This window comes from Labeo rohita, chromosome 10 (genome assembly GCF_022985175.1).
Source record: "Labeo rohita strain BAU-BD-2019 chromosome 10, IGBB_LRoh.1.0, whole genome shotgun sequence".
Taxonomy (NCBI): domain Eukaryota; kingdom Metazoa; phylum Chordata; class Actinopteri; order Cypriniformes; family Cyprinidae; genus Labeo; species Labeo rohita.
In genome coordinates, this window is record NC_066878.1 from 15,941,607 (window position 1) to 15,957,520 (window position 15,914).

At 40.3% G+C, this 15,914-nt stretch overlaps 1 protein-coding gene across 2 annotated transcripts; it reads right to left on the reverse strand.

Moving 5' to 3' along the window:
- Window positions 1–717: 717 nt before the first annotated feature.
- Window positions 718–15,427, reverse strand: slc20a1b (solute carrier family 20 member 1b). 2 transcript variants are annotated; one of them, XM_051121228.1, is made up of 11 exons: window positions 15,134–15,427; window positions 13,293–14,029; window positions 13,063–13,203; window positions 12,854–12,939; window positions 11,791–11,887; window positions 6,436–6,555; window positions 4,649–4,873; window positions 4,013–4,559; window positions 2,863–3,048; window positions 2,675–2,759; window positions 718–2,560 (listed from the first exon to the last, which is right to left on the reverse strand). In XM_051121228.1, the coding sequence occupies exons 2-11, from the start codon at window positions 13,633–13,635 to the stop codon at window positions 2,405–2,407; spliced, it is 1,986 nt and encodes a 661-aa protein (XP_050977185.1). In that variant the 5' UTR covers window positions 13,636–14,029; window positions 15,134–15,427; the 3' UTR covers window positions 718–2,404. The 2 variants fall into 2 exon arrangements, with proteins under 2 accessions (XP_050977185.1, XP_050977184.1); XM_051121227.1 differs by having other exon boundaries at window positions 4,013–4,562.
- Window positions 15,428–15,914: the final 487 nt, after the last annotated feature.

A 15,914-nucleotide genomic window follows, 5' to 3' on the forward strand; every position in this document is an offset into this window, starting at 1 on the left:
AAAATATCTTAATGGAACATGATCTTTATTTAACTTCTTAATGATTTTTGACATAAAAGGAAAAATAACTTTGACCCATACAATGTATTTTTGGCTATTGCTACAAATATACCCCAGCGACTTAAGACTGGTTTTGTGGTCCAAGGTCACATAGGGTCGCATCTGTGTAACTGACCAAATCATGACAAGGTCATTGAGGCTATGTAATACAGTGCTAAGAATATAGTGAGAAGAAACCCAAAATGCTTATAACCTGCATTTTGCATAATGAAAAAGTGCACCTTGAATTTATTCTATCATATATTCTATCAATCACTAAACAGCTGCCATAAAAACATACTTTTATGACAAATGTATTTTCATTAAATTCTTAATTTTCTTAATAAAAACTAAATTGGGCCAAAAGTCTGGAAACACAAATATTTTTCCATATTCTGCTTTCTTTTTTCCATACTTTTCCAGACCTGATGATTTGATAATTTCATACTTTTTCAAATCCTGTTGGAACCCTGCTAGAATATTGATTGCATTGTTAATGTAAAAATATAAAATAGAATATTCTTTCATCATAATTCATATAATAAATACGCCACAAGAAATATGATTTCTTCTGTTTGAAATGAAATAGGCAGACAGGTGATACTGAAAAAGACATTTATTTTTTCATTCCCAAAGCCCAGTGGAACAACAAAGTCTCCACCTTTTTTTCTTTGGTTAAAAAAAAAAAAAAAAGAAAAAAGAAAAGAAAACATCCTTAAGGCAACTACAGCAACTATATAAGGTCTAAATGTGTTAAATTCACAACCAAACGACCACTCAAATGGTGGTTCACTGCAGTCCAGATGGAGCTACTGCTACCTTCAGTCCAAACCAAACCATCATTTAACACCACTTTCCCACACCTATCTATTAAATAGGGTAAGTCATTTGTGTTGCTGTAAGGGTTGCAACAGCAACCCGTTGTAAAATATATACATATACTGTGTTTGTACTGGTATTACATTCCGCAGAAGTACTACAGAAGCAGGTCTACGAGAAGGCTGGAGCAGATGAGTTACACCATCCGTCAAGTTTTACAGGAAAGCCAATGGTCTCAAATCCAGCAGAAGGAAACTTCATTCCCATCAAGTCTAAGTCACGGTTTCGGATGTCAAGCGCCACAGCAAAGCATTACTGTAATACTTGAAAAGGGAAGAGGCTCACTGGTTGTTATATTTCTTGACTAAAACAAATTATTGTATTCATTTTGGCAGGTGGATCTTTTTTTATAATTAACCCTGTCCAGTATTACACTGATAAAATGAGAGTTTGGGTATCCAAGTAAAACCTCATCCGTATGCAACAACAGCAACCCTTGGTGGTTGAGCACAATGGCCCATAATCCACCGTATGGAGTTCAGTTGTCTACAGCAAACATTTGGGGACGCGCTGCACTTAAAGGAGTCGCCAACAGCATACTAACTACAGAAGAGCGGTTCTGTGCTTCTAGGAAAAGCGTGAATCTTTGCAGTAGCTGCTGAGATGTTTAACTGCATCTCCAAGCACAGCTTGGTCCATTATAGTTGTTATTAGGTGCTGGGCAAAGCAGAGCAAATATTAACAGCTCAGTTACAGTGGTGTAAAACACCAAAAGAACAATTTGAGATTGTAAACCTTTGAAGAATAACAATGACTGTTTAGAGGCCCGTTTTGTAGTGTAACCTACAAAAGAACTAAAAGTAAAACAAGACATCTGGAAAAGGACACTGAGATTGTATTAAGGAACATGATGTGAGCAACCTATTTACTTTGCAAATCAACCCTCACAAGACTCTAATAAAACCATGGGTGTGATAAGGCTCTATTTGCGGCCAGATTTGAGTTTATTCAGGCCTGTTTGAAAAAAAGTGGAAAATGCATATTGAGAAGGAAAATATAACTCAATTCCTCTCCCCCACTGAAATACCGCTTCTCTAAAAAACTCAGATTATGAAAGTGATGAAAAACACGTGTCAACTGAAGGCTAATACTGCATTGTAATTATTTTACCTTAAAAAAAAAACCCTTAGTTCTGTACATAATTACATAAAAAACAAATAAACAAGGTGATTTGACATATGTACAAGAGGGAATTTAAATGGCAACCATTCTAGGTTTAAAGACGTTTTCTTCTGTGGCCTATGGCGTGATTTGGTGCAATACACAAAAATCATCAATACAGGCTAGAAACGCAGCCAAGAATCACAGACTCTATCAAAAGGGGCCTTTTTGATCCCCCACTCATCACGGGGATGATGGAAGGGGGGGGCAGGTAGAGAGAGACAGAGAAGGGAAGGTTGAGATGTGCCCTCTCTCTCTGGGGATCCTGGTCGCAGTTGGGGGCTCGTCGTGAGCAGAGAGGGAGGCAGAGTGGACTTTCAAGGCCTCACAGAATGACGTAGGTGAACAGGGCCATGATGGCTGCGCTGATAAGGCCAGAGATGGGCACGGTGACAAACCAGGCCATAAAGATGTTTCTGAACAGTCGCCAGTCCACTGCCTTCCTGGAGCGCAGCCAACCGACAGCCACCACCGACCCGACCTGAAATCAAACCAAAAAAAAAGATACACCATCAACAACAAGCTGTAGCTAGCAATCTCATTCAAATTGGACTATGCTTTGCATCGGTTTGTTTTGCATACAGGTCCATCTTACCTTGCAGTGAGTGGTGGAAACTGGAAGACCGATGTTGGAAGCAACCACAACAGTGACAGCTGAGGCGAGCTCGATGCTGAAACCACTGAAATTAAACAAAACATTGTTTAGGGAAGTCAGCCAGTCGGGAGATTGTGCTCTGTACAGCAGGTGCTTTCTGATATGACAACATGGCTGTGTGTTTATACCTAGACGGAGTGATGGGGGTCAAGTCCTTGCCCATGGTCTGGATGACTCTACGGCCCCAGACCCACAAACCGACACAGATGCCCACTCCTCCATACAGCAGCAACCAGATTGGAGTCGGTGCATTCGATATAACGGAGCTACTCTCATAGACCAGCCACAGGGCAACCAGGGGACCAATTGCGTTACTGAAAGAGAAAGAGAAGTTAAACTACATGTACTTTTTCTGAAAAAAAAAAAAAAAAAAAAAAAAAAAAAAAGTGGTGCTTGCAAAACATCATATTCTAACAATTAGTCAGGATTTTTAGCACTTACATAATCACTATTAGCATGTAGATATTCTCTGCGAGCTTGTGAAGCATGTCAGAAGTCATGTATTGCTACAGGTTGCTAGGGAGTGGCTTGACAGCTGTCAATAATGAACTGCCTGCCAGTTTGAATTATATAAACGCCCATGCGTTACTTTCAGATTTTAAGATATTTCTCTTTGCTTTGAGTTTGGGTTACTAGTGTGCGCAAAAGTGGATGCAGGGGCATGGCTAGATTGCCATCAAGGTCATAGCAGATTGCTGATAAAGAGTAATCAAGGGCGTTAAGAGCCCATCCCTATGTCTCCACGTTATTATGATTACATAAATATGTCAAGTTAAATTTATTATATGGTTATTGCGGTGGTCTAAATGTTTGCTAGGGCGCGACTAGACAGTTTCCATGATGGTAATTACATAACAGTCCAGTGTGAGTCAAAAGAGGCCACCCACTTGTCTCTACAATGTTCTGATCTAGAGATATACCATCAACTTTTTTAAGCCAAGTCTGTAACTGACTGCTACAGCGTGGCTAGGAAGTTGAAATGTCTCCACTTATTGCTTGCTTGCTAGGCTGAGTCTCTCTACAACATTCTGATGTGGAGATATGGCATCACAAAGTTTGGTCCAATGTGAAGTCTATGGGATTTTACATCTGATTTTTCGCCTGCTGTACGAATATTCGGACGTCCACAATAAATTGCGCGAGACAAGTTTTGTCTGGAACCTATAATAATAGACAAATGAGATTTCGCAAACACCACTAATTATTTTAAGTGCTTAAGACTGTAACGCATTCTCAAATCTAATTTGAGCAATCTGCAGTTCAATGCATCTGCATTACCTGACATCATTTCCTCCGTGAGCAAAGGAGCCAAAACAGGCGGTGAGAATTTGCAGGAACTGGAATAGCATTGACACTTCAGGTCTGTCAGCATCAGCTCTATCCTCGTCCAAAGAACTACGGCTGCTCCCAGCATCATCGTCGGCAATCTCCAAAGCAACCTCGCCATCACCAAGGCCTTCAGGTGCCCCATTCTCCGCCACTGCGTTGCAGTAACTCGTGTAGCTGTCCATGCGGATGCGCTTCCTCTCCTGGGCGTTGGCTTTTTCCTTGTCTCCATCTTCAGAAGCACGGAAGTCACCTTCTTTGGGCTTGAAGTCTCCGTGCATACCAATGATGGCCATGGTGTATGATGTGTAGCTGTTGTTACGACGGATGGGCCGGTCGCCGCCCTCCCCCATGCAGTCTCCCACTTTTGCCAGATGGAGTTTGTGCAGCAGGTCCTTGTAGAGGCCGGAGTCCTTGTGAACTGTGTGGTACTGAGAGTAACCATTGCTAGGAATGTGAGTGGGGCCGGTGGTGAAATGAACATGGGCCGTCTTCTGAGCTGCTGAAGACAGAATCAAGTTACATGATTGATCTTCGACAAAAACAGTAAACGTATGCCATGATTGGTATGGCATGTGAGGGACTTACCACTGCCAGTCTCTGACTCTTTGCAGTCCTTCTGATCTGCGTCATCTGAATCTCCAATGTCAAAGGTGACCCTGCGCTCCTCAGATAGAGTGGGGGCAGAGGGGCTGTTAGAGGACAGGGCATTGGACTCCTCAGGGACAGGTTTCAGGATGGGACTGTGAACTTCATGCAGCTCCCTCTTCTCCATCAGAGGACTCTCAGAGGGACTGGAAGACTTTACTTCACCTGTATAAGATTATTTCCATTTAATTATTTAATTTAAACCTACAGGCCAAGGGCTGCATAAATGTCACTTTTCAAAAAAAAAAAATATATATATAGTATTAACATTAAATTAAAAACCTTAATTAGTTGAGTAAAGGCAAATCTAATCAATAATTTCTTAAAGTACAAAGGCTAGAAAGCACATGGCCATCACATGAGTTCTCGATTCTATAAACTTTGAGAGACAAACTATTTGCTTGTCACTATAACCCTACATTTCAAGGACAGCCTGACATAACCCGGTTCATCGTCCACTGATCTGCTCATAGGTGTCAAAGCACACGCATTCTATTTTAGCAGCAAAAGCCACATCGAACTGTAGACATACACCTTAGCTCAATGAGCCTGAGCTACTTCCCTGTCAACACCTCAAATGGACCGCAGCTATTCCAGTTCACCAGCCAAAGACCAATTAGTGGCTCACTATGACCCAATTAGGCCGTCAATGCAAAGCCAGACTATACAGCTTTAGAAAGAAAAGACTAGATGACTTGGTTTGTTTGTGTTAAATCACTATATTAGAACATACAGAACATTCTAGTCTAAAGCTGGTATTTCTAGAAAGTTGAGTTTGTGTTAGAATGTTTTGCGTGTTTTAGTCTTGTCATGTGATTAAGAACATATAGGTTACTGTGAACTATAATTGAGATCACATGCTGTGTTAAAATGTTTTGTGTGTTTTAGTCGGCCATGTGATTAAGAACATATAGGTTACCATGAACTATAATTGAGATCACATGCTTAACTATATTTCACAACTTTAACATATCTGTGACATGCAGTTAATCCACAGAAACGGACTCTCCTCTAATGTAAAATCTCATTTAAAGCCATGGTAGAAACATGGTAGTAACATGGTAGTAAATAATAAACATTCTATACTGTACTAAAATACATTAACATGAAACGAAGCAATTGCTTACAGCCTTGCTACAAGCTATTATGGCTAAAAAAAGAAAGTCATAGTAACTAAATAAATCCTGTACTTTTGCATGCCATTTGCAAGGAAAAAAATAATTTAAACAAAGTAAAATCCATACAGAGTTTAATTTGTATTGAATCCAGAACACTCCTTTAAAGAGTATATCGTCTTAACTGCTATCCACTGCCAGCATCTTTAATCTGCAAGGTATTATCCCCAATGAACACCTGGTGCTTGGCCTAAGACTAATAAATCTTGCATGTCTACAGATCGCTGTCCAGACTTTTATAGGGCCTGAAAAATATCAATTTAAAGCATATATATTTATTAAAAGAAAACAAGCCTTAAAAGGTTGATATATTGTTATGTCTTCAAATACAATAAAACAACAACTGTAATGGGTCTAACACAAACCCTTGAGGTGCCCCACCCATTCATCTTCCTTTCAGTAATCTATTTGGCAATGGCTATGCTTTCAGATTGCGCTCTGGAAATGACTTGATCCAACTGGATGAGACTCATATTTCTATTGCTAATGATTACATGGATTTTATGGTTTACATGGTTAGAACAAACACAAAGAATAAAGACAGATACTTACATTCGATCTTCTTCTTTAGCCGTGGGCAGACAGCAAACCAGACGATGATGGCGGTGACCAGGGCGAAGCCAATGGAAATGAGCAGCACTCCCCACCAGGGCAGCTTATCGAAGCCCAGCACTGCAGTCCCATCATTCACAGGGGGAAAGGGGCCAAGAGGGGTGTCGAGGGAAAGGAGGGGAAGAAAGGAAAGGTGCTTTTGAGACAACAGGCAGCATGTGCTACCATCAACACAAACAGCATTAGGGAAAGGACAGGGACATTGTGGATTCCTGGTTGTTAGTAATGGCATTGGAGTTAAACATTAATAAATCATAAGTGGATTTACTGCATCCAAAAGTTGCTTGCACACCCTTTTCGAAGAAAAGAAGTGCATATTTAAAGAATAATGCTTAAGCCTCAGGCTATCATTTATCAGTTAGAAGACTATTGTGAAGAGAATTGTAAAAAACATCTTGCTCCACTTGTTTAGGAGTCCATAGAAACGCTAGCTAAAACAACGACTGCAACCAAGTGTCAAATATCTTGGTCACATTCAGAATGCAAGCACAAGGCCTGTCCTCTTACATAACAGTTCAGGTGAGATGCGATTGTAAACAGCACCAAAATGTTGCAGTGACAAGACAGCGCACAAGGCCGCCATACCATATGGTCAGCAAGTGCGGGTGCCTTAAAAGGCTATTGCAGCAAGTTATCACCCCCACCTCTTTGGGAGGACGGGTGGGAACAAAAAAACGTGACCACTTCTGCAGAAAGGTTATATCTGAGCCAAGACTGCGGTGGTAGCTGCGGTGATGAAGAATGTGTGCTGCATGCTCAAGGAAGAGTGCTGGCAGAGCAAGTCAGCCATTTACGAATTCCCCACAGGGTTCAAAAACCACAGACAGACAATGAAATGTGTCAACATAGGTCCGGGAGACCAAAAAGGGGGTCAAAGAAAGTATCGGAAATACTCAGAGCCAGACTTTGTCCGAATGAAATGGAAAAAGTGGCTTTATTGGAATAGGGCTGTGAAAAATAAACAAAAAGAGAAGTTGAGAGATAAGAGGACATGGAGCAGTGGGGCACGTACTACTGCAGGACGCTGCAGGGTATGCCGTGCCGCTGCAGGGTATGCCGTGCCGCTGCGTGCCTTGGTTATGCAACTTTAGTTCAATCTCAGGAGACAAGACACAAGAAGCGTCACTCTCTTTGAATAGAGCGCATGAGTTACGTGAGGGAGGAACAGCTGAACTTTCCAAAACCCAAATGACTTAGCAGCATCTAAAGGGACAGAACAGGTGTGTCCAGAGGAGGTGAAGGGGTGAATGATGGAAATAAGAGAAAGGCCAACAAACGGGGCTCAGTTATCAAGTACGGCAGTCTGGCATGGTTCCTGCTTATGGTGTGAAAAATGCAGCCTAGAGCATGCGAGTTAGGCAGGGAATGCATTCATGCTCACATCAACGTAGTTTGACAAACACTCCCCCACAAAAGGGGAGCAGCCAGACCACAAACATGCAGTGGGATGAATGAATGGAAGTGGCTTCATTTCCTGCTTCACCTCACAATAAAATCTGCTATCCCATGGCCTTTATTACACAATAACACAAGTTGTTTTTCTAGACGCGTTCAGCATCGTACCTCATCCTGGTGACGGGATGATGATGGTTTGTGAGTCATTGTGGGCTGGGCACTGGTGTTTTTCCAATTATATCATTCGTGGTCTTTGATTGCCGCGTGTCCGTCGCAGAATTTCACAGCATTTATTTGATAATTAACTGACATAATGAAATAAACTTTTATGGTGTCATAATATTCTATCTTTGTAGCACTACCAGGATATTGTTTGGTGTCTGTTGAGACACACCCAGTTTTTTGACCCCTGCCAGCAAACGAATCTTAAACAAAATGTTCTTTTTGACACTGTATACTGTTTGGAGTCCTGCTGAATCAGTCTAGCCAAATATAAAAACATTCCGTTTCAAATCCACAAAGTCTGTTATTGCTGCCTTTCGTGTTTGCTTTATATCCCCAGGGTAACCAAAACACCCCACTGTCTGTTTTTCCAAAAGGGGAAGCAGACCGGAAAACAAGCATTCAAGTACTGGGGGCGGGAGGGTGTAGCCAATCACCACAGCCCTTATTTTTAAATTAGGAATATGAGTAATACAACTTCAGACTATATAAATTTTAAAATCTGAAAAGATTTTTTAGTCAGACACCTGATGATGTTGTAAATGTTTATGATTGTATTCTAAAATCACCTCTAAATATTAAACTAGTTGGAACAAGTGACATCATAGTCTATGCCCATCATGCACTATGTGTTTTTCTGTGAAATACGGCAACTGTGTTTGCCCAAAACCTGCTGGCTCTGACTTTTGGCAACAGTATAGACTCTTCCAGGAAAAATCTGAGCAATTGTCATGTGGTTTATTCCAACTATTTAAAAGAAGTCTGAAAACTAGTTGACTAAGACTAAGGGTTCATACAGATACTGTAAATTGAAATTCCAGAACTTTCAAGGATTTTAAGCACTACTTTAATTTTCAAAAACTTCATTCAGAGATCTCACTTATCAAACAATGTCTTCTATTTCAAATTAAAACCACGGTTAATTTTCCTAAGGGATTTGTAACTGCACCACCTTAATAGTTTGATGTTTTCTACCGTTTAATTTAAAAATATATATATATATATATATATATATTATATATTATATATTATATATATATATATATATATATATATATATATATATATTTGTATATATACACACATATATGCAAAACCACTCTGAAATCCTGATCCGAAACAAAAGATTTGCAATACGTGCTCTGATGTCCCACACTGAATCAAATGATTCATAAACCTGCACCGAAGTCTCAATCTAAATGAACTGATTCGCAAACCCGTTCCAAAGTTCTGATCTGAATCAAATGGTTTGTGATCTGCACTCCAAAGTCCTGATCTGAAGTAAATGATTTGTGATATGCGAAGTTCCAATCTAAATCAAATGATTTACAAACCCACTCCTAAGTCCCGATCTAAATCAAACACTACCCCACGTGAGACACACGATCTGAAGTCCCAATCTGAATCAAATGATTCGTGATACAAGATCCAATTGGCGCACTCTAAAACACTGAATCACTTTGTGATGCAATGGTTTAACTAATTCGGAGTTTCAAAAATACTGTTTCTTTCACTACATGCTTTTTAAAATCATTACAAGCAATGTCAAAATTCATTCTTTTAATTTGATCTGTTTTTTTTTTGCTAGTGAATTGTTTGAAATAAATGATCAAAGTCAGAAATTTGAATCAATCGGAGCGGTTCCAGCATAAATTACTCAGTTTATTTGGTTTATGTTTACACGACATTGTTAGTACTACCACTACGTTTTATTCTTTTTTGTTTGTTTTATTAACTGAAATAAGCTAAAAACGTATTTTGTTTTCTTGAATTGCTTGAATTTTGGGTGAAAATATACTAAAGATACATAAAATATTAAACACTTATTTCATAGATACATTGTTTTTAAATAAAGTACTTTACATGTACCTCTTCAGGAATATTGCTATTTTCAAGTGTTTTCCAGGCCTTAAATTTCAAGAAGCCAAATTCAAGTACTTTAAGCATTTTATACGAGCCCTGCTAAAAGTAGAATTTAGAACAAACAAATAATTGTGTCGCCTACTCCAGTCTCAAATGTTGAGGGCTGCTGCCATTAAAAACAGAAAGAGGGTTTATGTGTCATCTGTGTTTTGCATGGGGAGAACTTTCCAGGCACTGTGGTTGTTGAATGACCGTACGTCTGTGTGGTGAAACTGGGGCGGGGGTGGGTTATAGCACATGATTAACAAAGTGTCAAGAGGCACCACGTTTGGGAAATGGCGTTATTAGAAACGAATCCCTGACTTCATGTGCATATTGCACCTATATATGACATGCCAGAGCGGTTTGATTGAAGTTTTTGTACAGTATGTGAGTTGGAATGTGTTATCACCCTCATACTGCACAAACGGTTAAAACAAAACCAGAATAACAAGGTATTCCAAGTACCAGCGCAAACACATTGCTTCAAGGAAACTCCACCTAGTCACATACTGACTGAAGTTTTACAGGGCATGCGTTCAGCTCCCTTTAGGAGACAAAGGAGGTCGATCAACAATTCATGACATGCCGCATGCGTCTCGACCCCCCCAGCGAGTGCTGGTATTGTCCTGTCCTGGAAGAGACGCTCTGGATTAACTGAACCTGAGTGAACTGCCTTAAACAGGCTGAGAGTGGGAGGAGTGCAGGGACTGTGTCTGGTGATCTGGTTCCTTTACAGCTAATCCAACAGCAGATGACATGACGATGTTACCAAGCGTGGCCAAAGATCAGGTTAAGCTTATGTTAGGATTTCTCTGCTATGGCCAACAATGCTGACCTGAATTGGTGTGAGACAATGTGATGTCATTGACCTGGTGTGCTCAAACAATTTATATGACGTGTGTCAGCTGATGAATTTGGCTGAAGAGAAACCTCATTCTGATTGATTCAGAGTCCTGGAGTGACTGGAAGATTAAATGGACTCTAGAGGACAGCCTTTTAATTTTGAGAGTGTATTAATCTTTATAAATTGCGCTCAGTGTGTCAGATGAAAACCACTACACATTATCTGAATGGTTTAAGCATTTAACATTAATAAGTCAAAAGGTTTTGTAACAATTAAACTTAATCTTACGCTAATATTTAAGTACTGAAGTTCCCATAACTAACTTGCATTACTAGACTGTCCACATATAAGTATGTCTAAAACAGAAGGTATGTGTTGCTCTGTGAATGTGTGTATGCTGCACCTTGCTGTGCCTACGTAAAGCGCGCCCGCCTGGGAGTGCATATGTGTGCACACTCCGAGGGCGCGTATTGCGTCATACTCTGGCCTGAAGCCTTCATTTAACGGCCCAGGCCAGTTGACTTCTTGAATTGTTGAGCCCTGTGGGTAAGAGAAAACAAAAAGGAGCAAAAGTTGCTCATTTAATAGGGTTTCAAATTCAAAAGGCATAAGTATTCAGAGCTCAACAGTTATTGGCACTCAAAAACATGGTGCTTTCTCTACTGTGGTTGTGGAGTTCTTTTTCATGGGCATGAATTCTTTACTCCACTGTTTTTTCCTCTCCTATGATGGAGAAGGAAAAAAACACTGACTGAGGTCACGAATACAGGCACCACATGTCCGCGTCATGAGTGCTCCACTGAGTTCTCCAGAGCCCACTGGTTAAACACTGCTTTGCCTTAAGCACTGTAAACACAGTCTGGCAGAGTCTGGGCATCTGGTTAGGGTGTTAATGGGCATGCAAAAGACAGACATAGAGCAATACTCACTCGGTGCGCCAGTGAACATGATGGAGAACAGGTTGATTCCCATTGTAACAGCGTAGAAGAAAGGCAGGGCCCTCAGACCGTTGGGCACGGGATCTTTCTGTAAATTACAAAGCGCAGACTCTTAGCCAACACCCAGCTTTGGGATGACCTTATATAATATTCTTCTCATTATACATCCAAGTAATTCATTAAAGGGGACATATTATGCAAAAGTCACTTTTATAAGGTGTTTCAACAGATGCAGTATGTGAAAACAACCAGCCTGGTCAAAATCCACCCACTCATTTTTTTTTTATAATCCCAATAAATTATAAACAGTCTCTCTGAACTATGATGAAGTCATCGTAGGGAAAAAGTCCTGTCCATTTGTGATGCCCTATTAACACAAACACAGCCATAAGTGAGAAGCAGCATTACTGTTTTCCTGCTGTAGCTGCTGGATATATACAATGTCAGTGCCAAACAGGCATTACAAGTGTTGTGTTTCGGGACACACCAACGAAAATATTTGAGCTGCTGAGGACACTGTGGTTCAATTTTGGAAGGAAATGTCCAATAGAAAGTCCCCTATATGTTTAGGGATCAATACCAACGCTTTGTGCGCAAACTTCAGCTCCAAAAAAAGCATCACCTGTTTGTTTGCTATGTCATTAATTTTATGCTATGCTCCAGGTCTCTGTAATTCATAAACGCACATTTATTATGCACAATACAATCAGATGATCGGTTTTTAAACCGGTTCCAGTTTGAACATATACTAAGCATAACTACTGAGAGTTTTTAACATTTTCAGTGCGTGAGATTGTCTGGTTTTGTTTTTGCTGGATCTTGAAGCTCTGCCCTCTTCTAAAAAAACGGGTTGGGAGCACCAGCTCATTTGCATTTAAAGGTACAAAGACAAAAACGGCACATTTTGGCTCATACCCAATTATCTTTTGAGTATTTTGAGCTAAAACTTCAAACACACTGTAGGGATATCAGAGACTTATTTTACATCTTGTAAAAATGGGCATAATAGGTCACCTTTAAAACTAAGTTTAAAAAATAAGATCAGTTTATTTACCTTTTGTAAGATGAAGATGCGGACAAAGTAGAAAAGAACGGCAGACATGATGCCGGAGAGGAGAGGTGAGAGGAACCATGAAGCAACTGTAAGAGAACAAAGAACAATGATACTTAAGGAAGCAAACACATCTCCAGTTTCATGACTTAATGTAACACTCACACAAAGGCAACCACAATAAATCATCTTCGTGAATGCAGCTGACTCACCAATTCTAAGAAGCTCCAGCCATTTGACGCCCTGCTGACCTTTGGCGACCAGCGAAAAGCCAATGGTAGCTCCAACAATGCAATGGGTCCCAGAAATAGGAAGCTTCAGAAAAGAAGCAAGCAACTGCCATGCAGCCGAGCCTGAAGGGCAGTGAAAACAGAACATTTAAAAAGAGAAACCTCAATTTCGCACACAATAAAATTAGTATTGAGCTTCATAAATTACTCACCAAACATAGCGCTGACTGATCCAGCCATCAACACGTGCTCCGAGCCGTTGTACATGGTCACATCGATAATGCCTTTGCGGATGGTCTCGCTGACCTTGGCTCCAAGCAGCACAGAGCCAAGCGTCTCAAACACAGTAGCAAGAATGCAGGCCTGCTTAAGGGTAACTACACCTGATCCTACCGCCGTACCAAACGAGTTGGCGACGTCATTAGCACCCACCGAAAAGGCCAGGACAAATGCTATGATGAAGCCTACGATTAGTAGCCATAGATAATCTGACAGATGCGTTTGAGCGGCAAGGGTGGTCAAAATGGTTACCGTGGCCAGAGTTGTCGACACCATTGTGCGTAGATGGTTTTCAAGTTATACAGAAAAAAACTTCACAATCTTACAGGGAGAACCAAATTATATAAATAAATCAAAAGCAGCAGCACACTGGATATTTTAATCCCCAGATAATTGAGGTACTAGTGTTTCTAAATCGGTTTTCTGCCTCAGACCTACCTTCGCCCCTTCGCTAAACCAGCAAATCAAAGCAATCCAGACACTAGAGAGAGAATCTGCACTGCTCTGCTCTAAACTGATGTGTAACGTTAAGGGAGAGGGTGGAGTGAGGGCCTATTGCTATCCTCTGAATAGACTAGATCTGTTACAGTTTGTTTTGGCTTGGGCAATTAGGCAGACAGAGCGGACATCCATTGTGCAACAGACACGCTGGTTGAATGGTAGCTCATTCCTGAAAAAAAAAGAAAGAGGAGAAAGTGGGAAGGTTCCCGTGTTACGCAACGATTTCACTGCAGAGGGGCCAGAACTTGGACATAAGTTACACACTTATCACACACGTTCTTTTTTTATATAGAAGAGCTGAAGGTCTCTAGAAAGGTCTCTGGGGTGCACCCAGAACAGAATTAATACGTTCATGATCATAGATCAAAACTCTTTTTGAGATATAAAATACATTTATACACCATATGGCAGCTTATGCATGAACCAAAAGCGACAGCTTTTAGTACAATCATCAAGCCAACACAATCAAGGTCATAAAATGAAAGCAGAACTAAAAAAACAAAACACAGCGTTCAAAGTCAATAGGGCCACTTTGTTTTACAAGCCCGAGAAGGCAGTACTTTGATTAATATTTTAAGCTCTGTGACAACAAACAGCAGCTAGCGTATTGGTGTCATGTGGCTTTCCAGCACATTCCTGCAATGCAGCCTTTATTGGCAAAGAAATGCAGAAAATTCGTGACGAAATGCGTTGACTGTCACTCTAGGGCTGTTCGAGCCAGTTTTCCCCGCTTGCGCTAGACACGCACTTCCTCGCTAGCGTTAGCTTGAGGAACCAAATTACTCGAGAACAACCCTAAAAACGACCGTTTCAAACGGCCACAATTCGCTGATATTAATATGAAAATAAAGTACTACACCACTTCAATACAGAAATTCTGTATTGGCTGTATATGGCTTTTTAGGTTAACAAGGTGATATCTATCTTTTCTATGCGCGCCGGCTCAGACACTACACGTGTCGTCATTCATTCACGCCCGCTAACAGCTAATATAACGTTTTAAATCAAAATTACTGTATTAAAACACCAAAATAACCTTAAAAATATATTTTATGCATAAAACAACATACACCACTGACAGGGTTGTTAACTAATCGTAAAGAGACCTTGGTATTTTTTTTTCCAGGTTCGACCACCGCTAGTCAGCTGACAAAGCCACGAGATCGCGCTCATTCTAACCGTTCAAATTAGCTAAAGGAAAAACGTCGACGAGAAAGTGACACAAATATCACACACTGCCAACAAGAATACGAAAAAAAATATTTCTACTTACCACTCAAAGAGAATTGTCGATAAATGTCGATTTAGATATTTCTGACACACTATCCCGCCCAGTCAACTTCCCGTAGCCGCTTTACCCGCGCGCGGGGTAAGAGACAGTAAACGCTCGCTCTCTTTCCTAAGCGCTAACGACGGATAAATACAGTAGCTTCAACGTTTAAGACAACGAACAAGATACTGCTAGCTGTTTTACGTTCTTGAATCAATGAAAAATTCGCAATAAACCGCTTTCAACCGGCTCCAGACGATGAGTTCCTGCTTGTCCACGCAAGACATATATCATCCTACTGTGAGGGCGGGACCGTTCTCTGAGGACAGTGACGTCAACGGCAAACCCCGCCCCCTTGGCCTTATTTGGCGATGTCAGAAAAAAAGTATTTACTTAACCTTACACTTGTCAACCATTACTAGTACTCTGTAACTATATAATTTGGAGAATCTGGAGAATCAAGGGATTTCAAATATTCATTCAAGACTTTAAATGAACACAACATCTACCCCACTTAAGATGTTTAAAAGAAATTTTATTTTTGTAAAATTTATTTTTTCCTAATTGATTTGGTATTTATTTTCTCTGACATGTGACTTAAAAGTAACGCAGATATATCTTCACAAATGTGTTTACAAAATCTAGTCTGTTTACTTTAATAAAGTCTTTTAATTATTGAAGAATGGGACAAAGTACAGTCATTGTGTATATATAAAGATAAAACTGAATTGTTGTTCTAAACATAAATTAGGGTTTATGGTTATTATCATTAGTCATGTGTTCA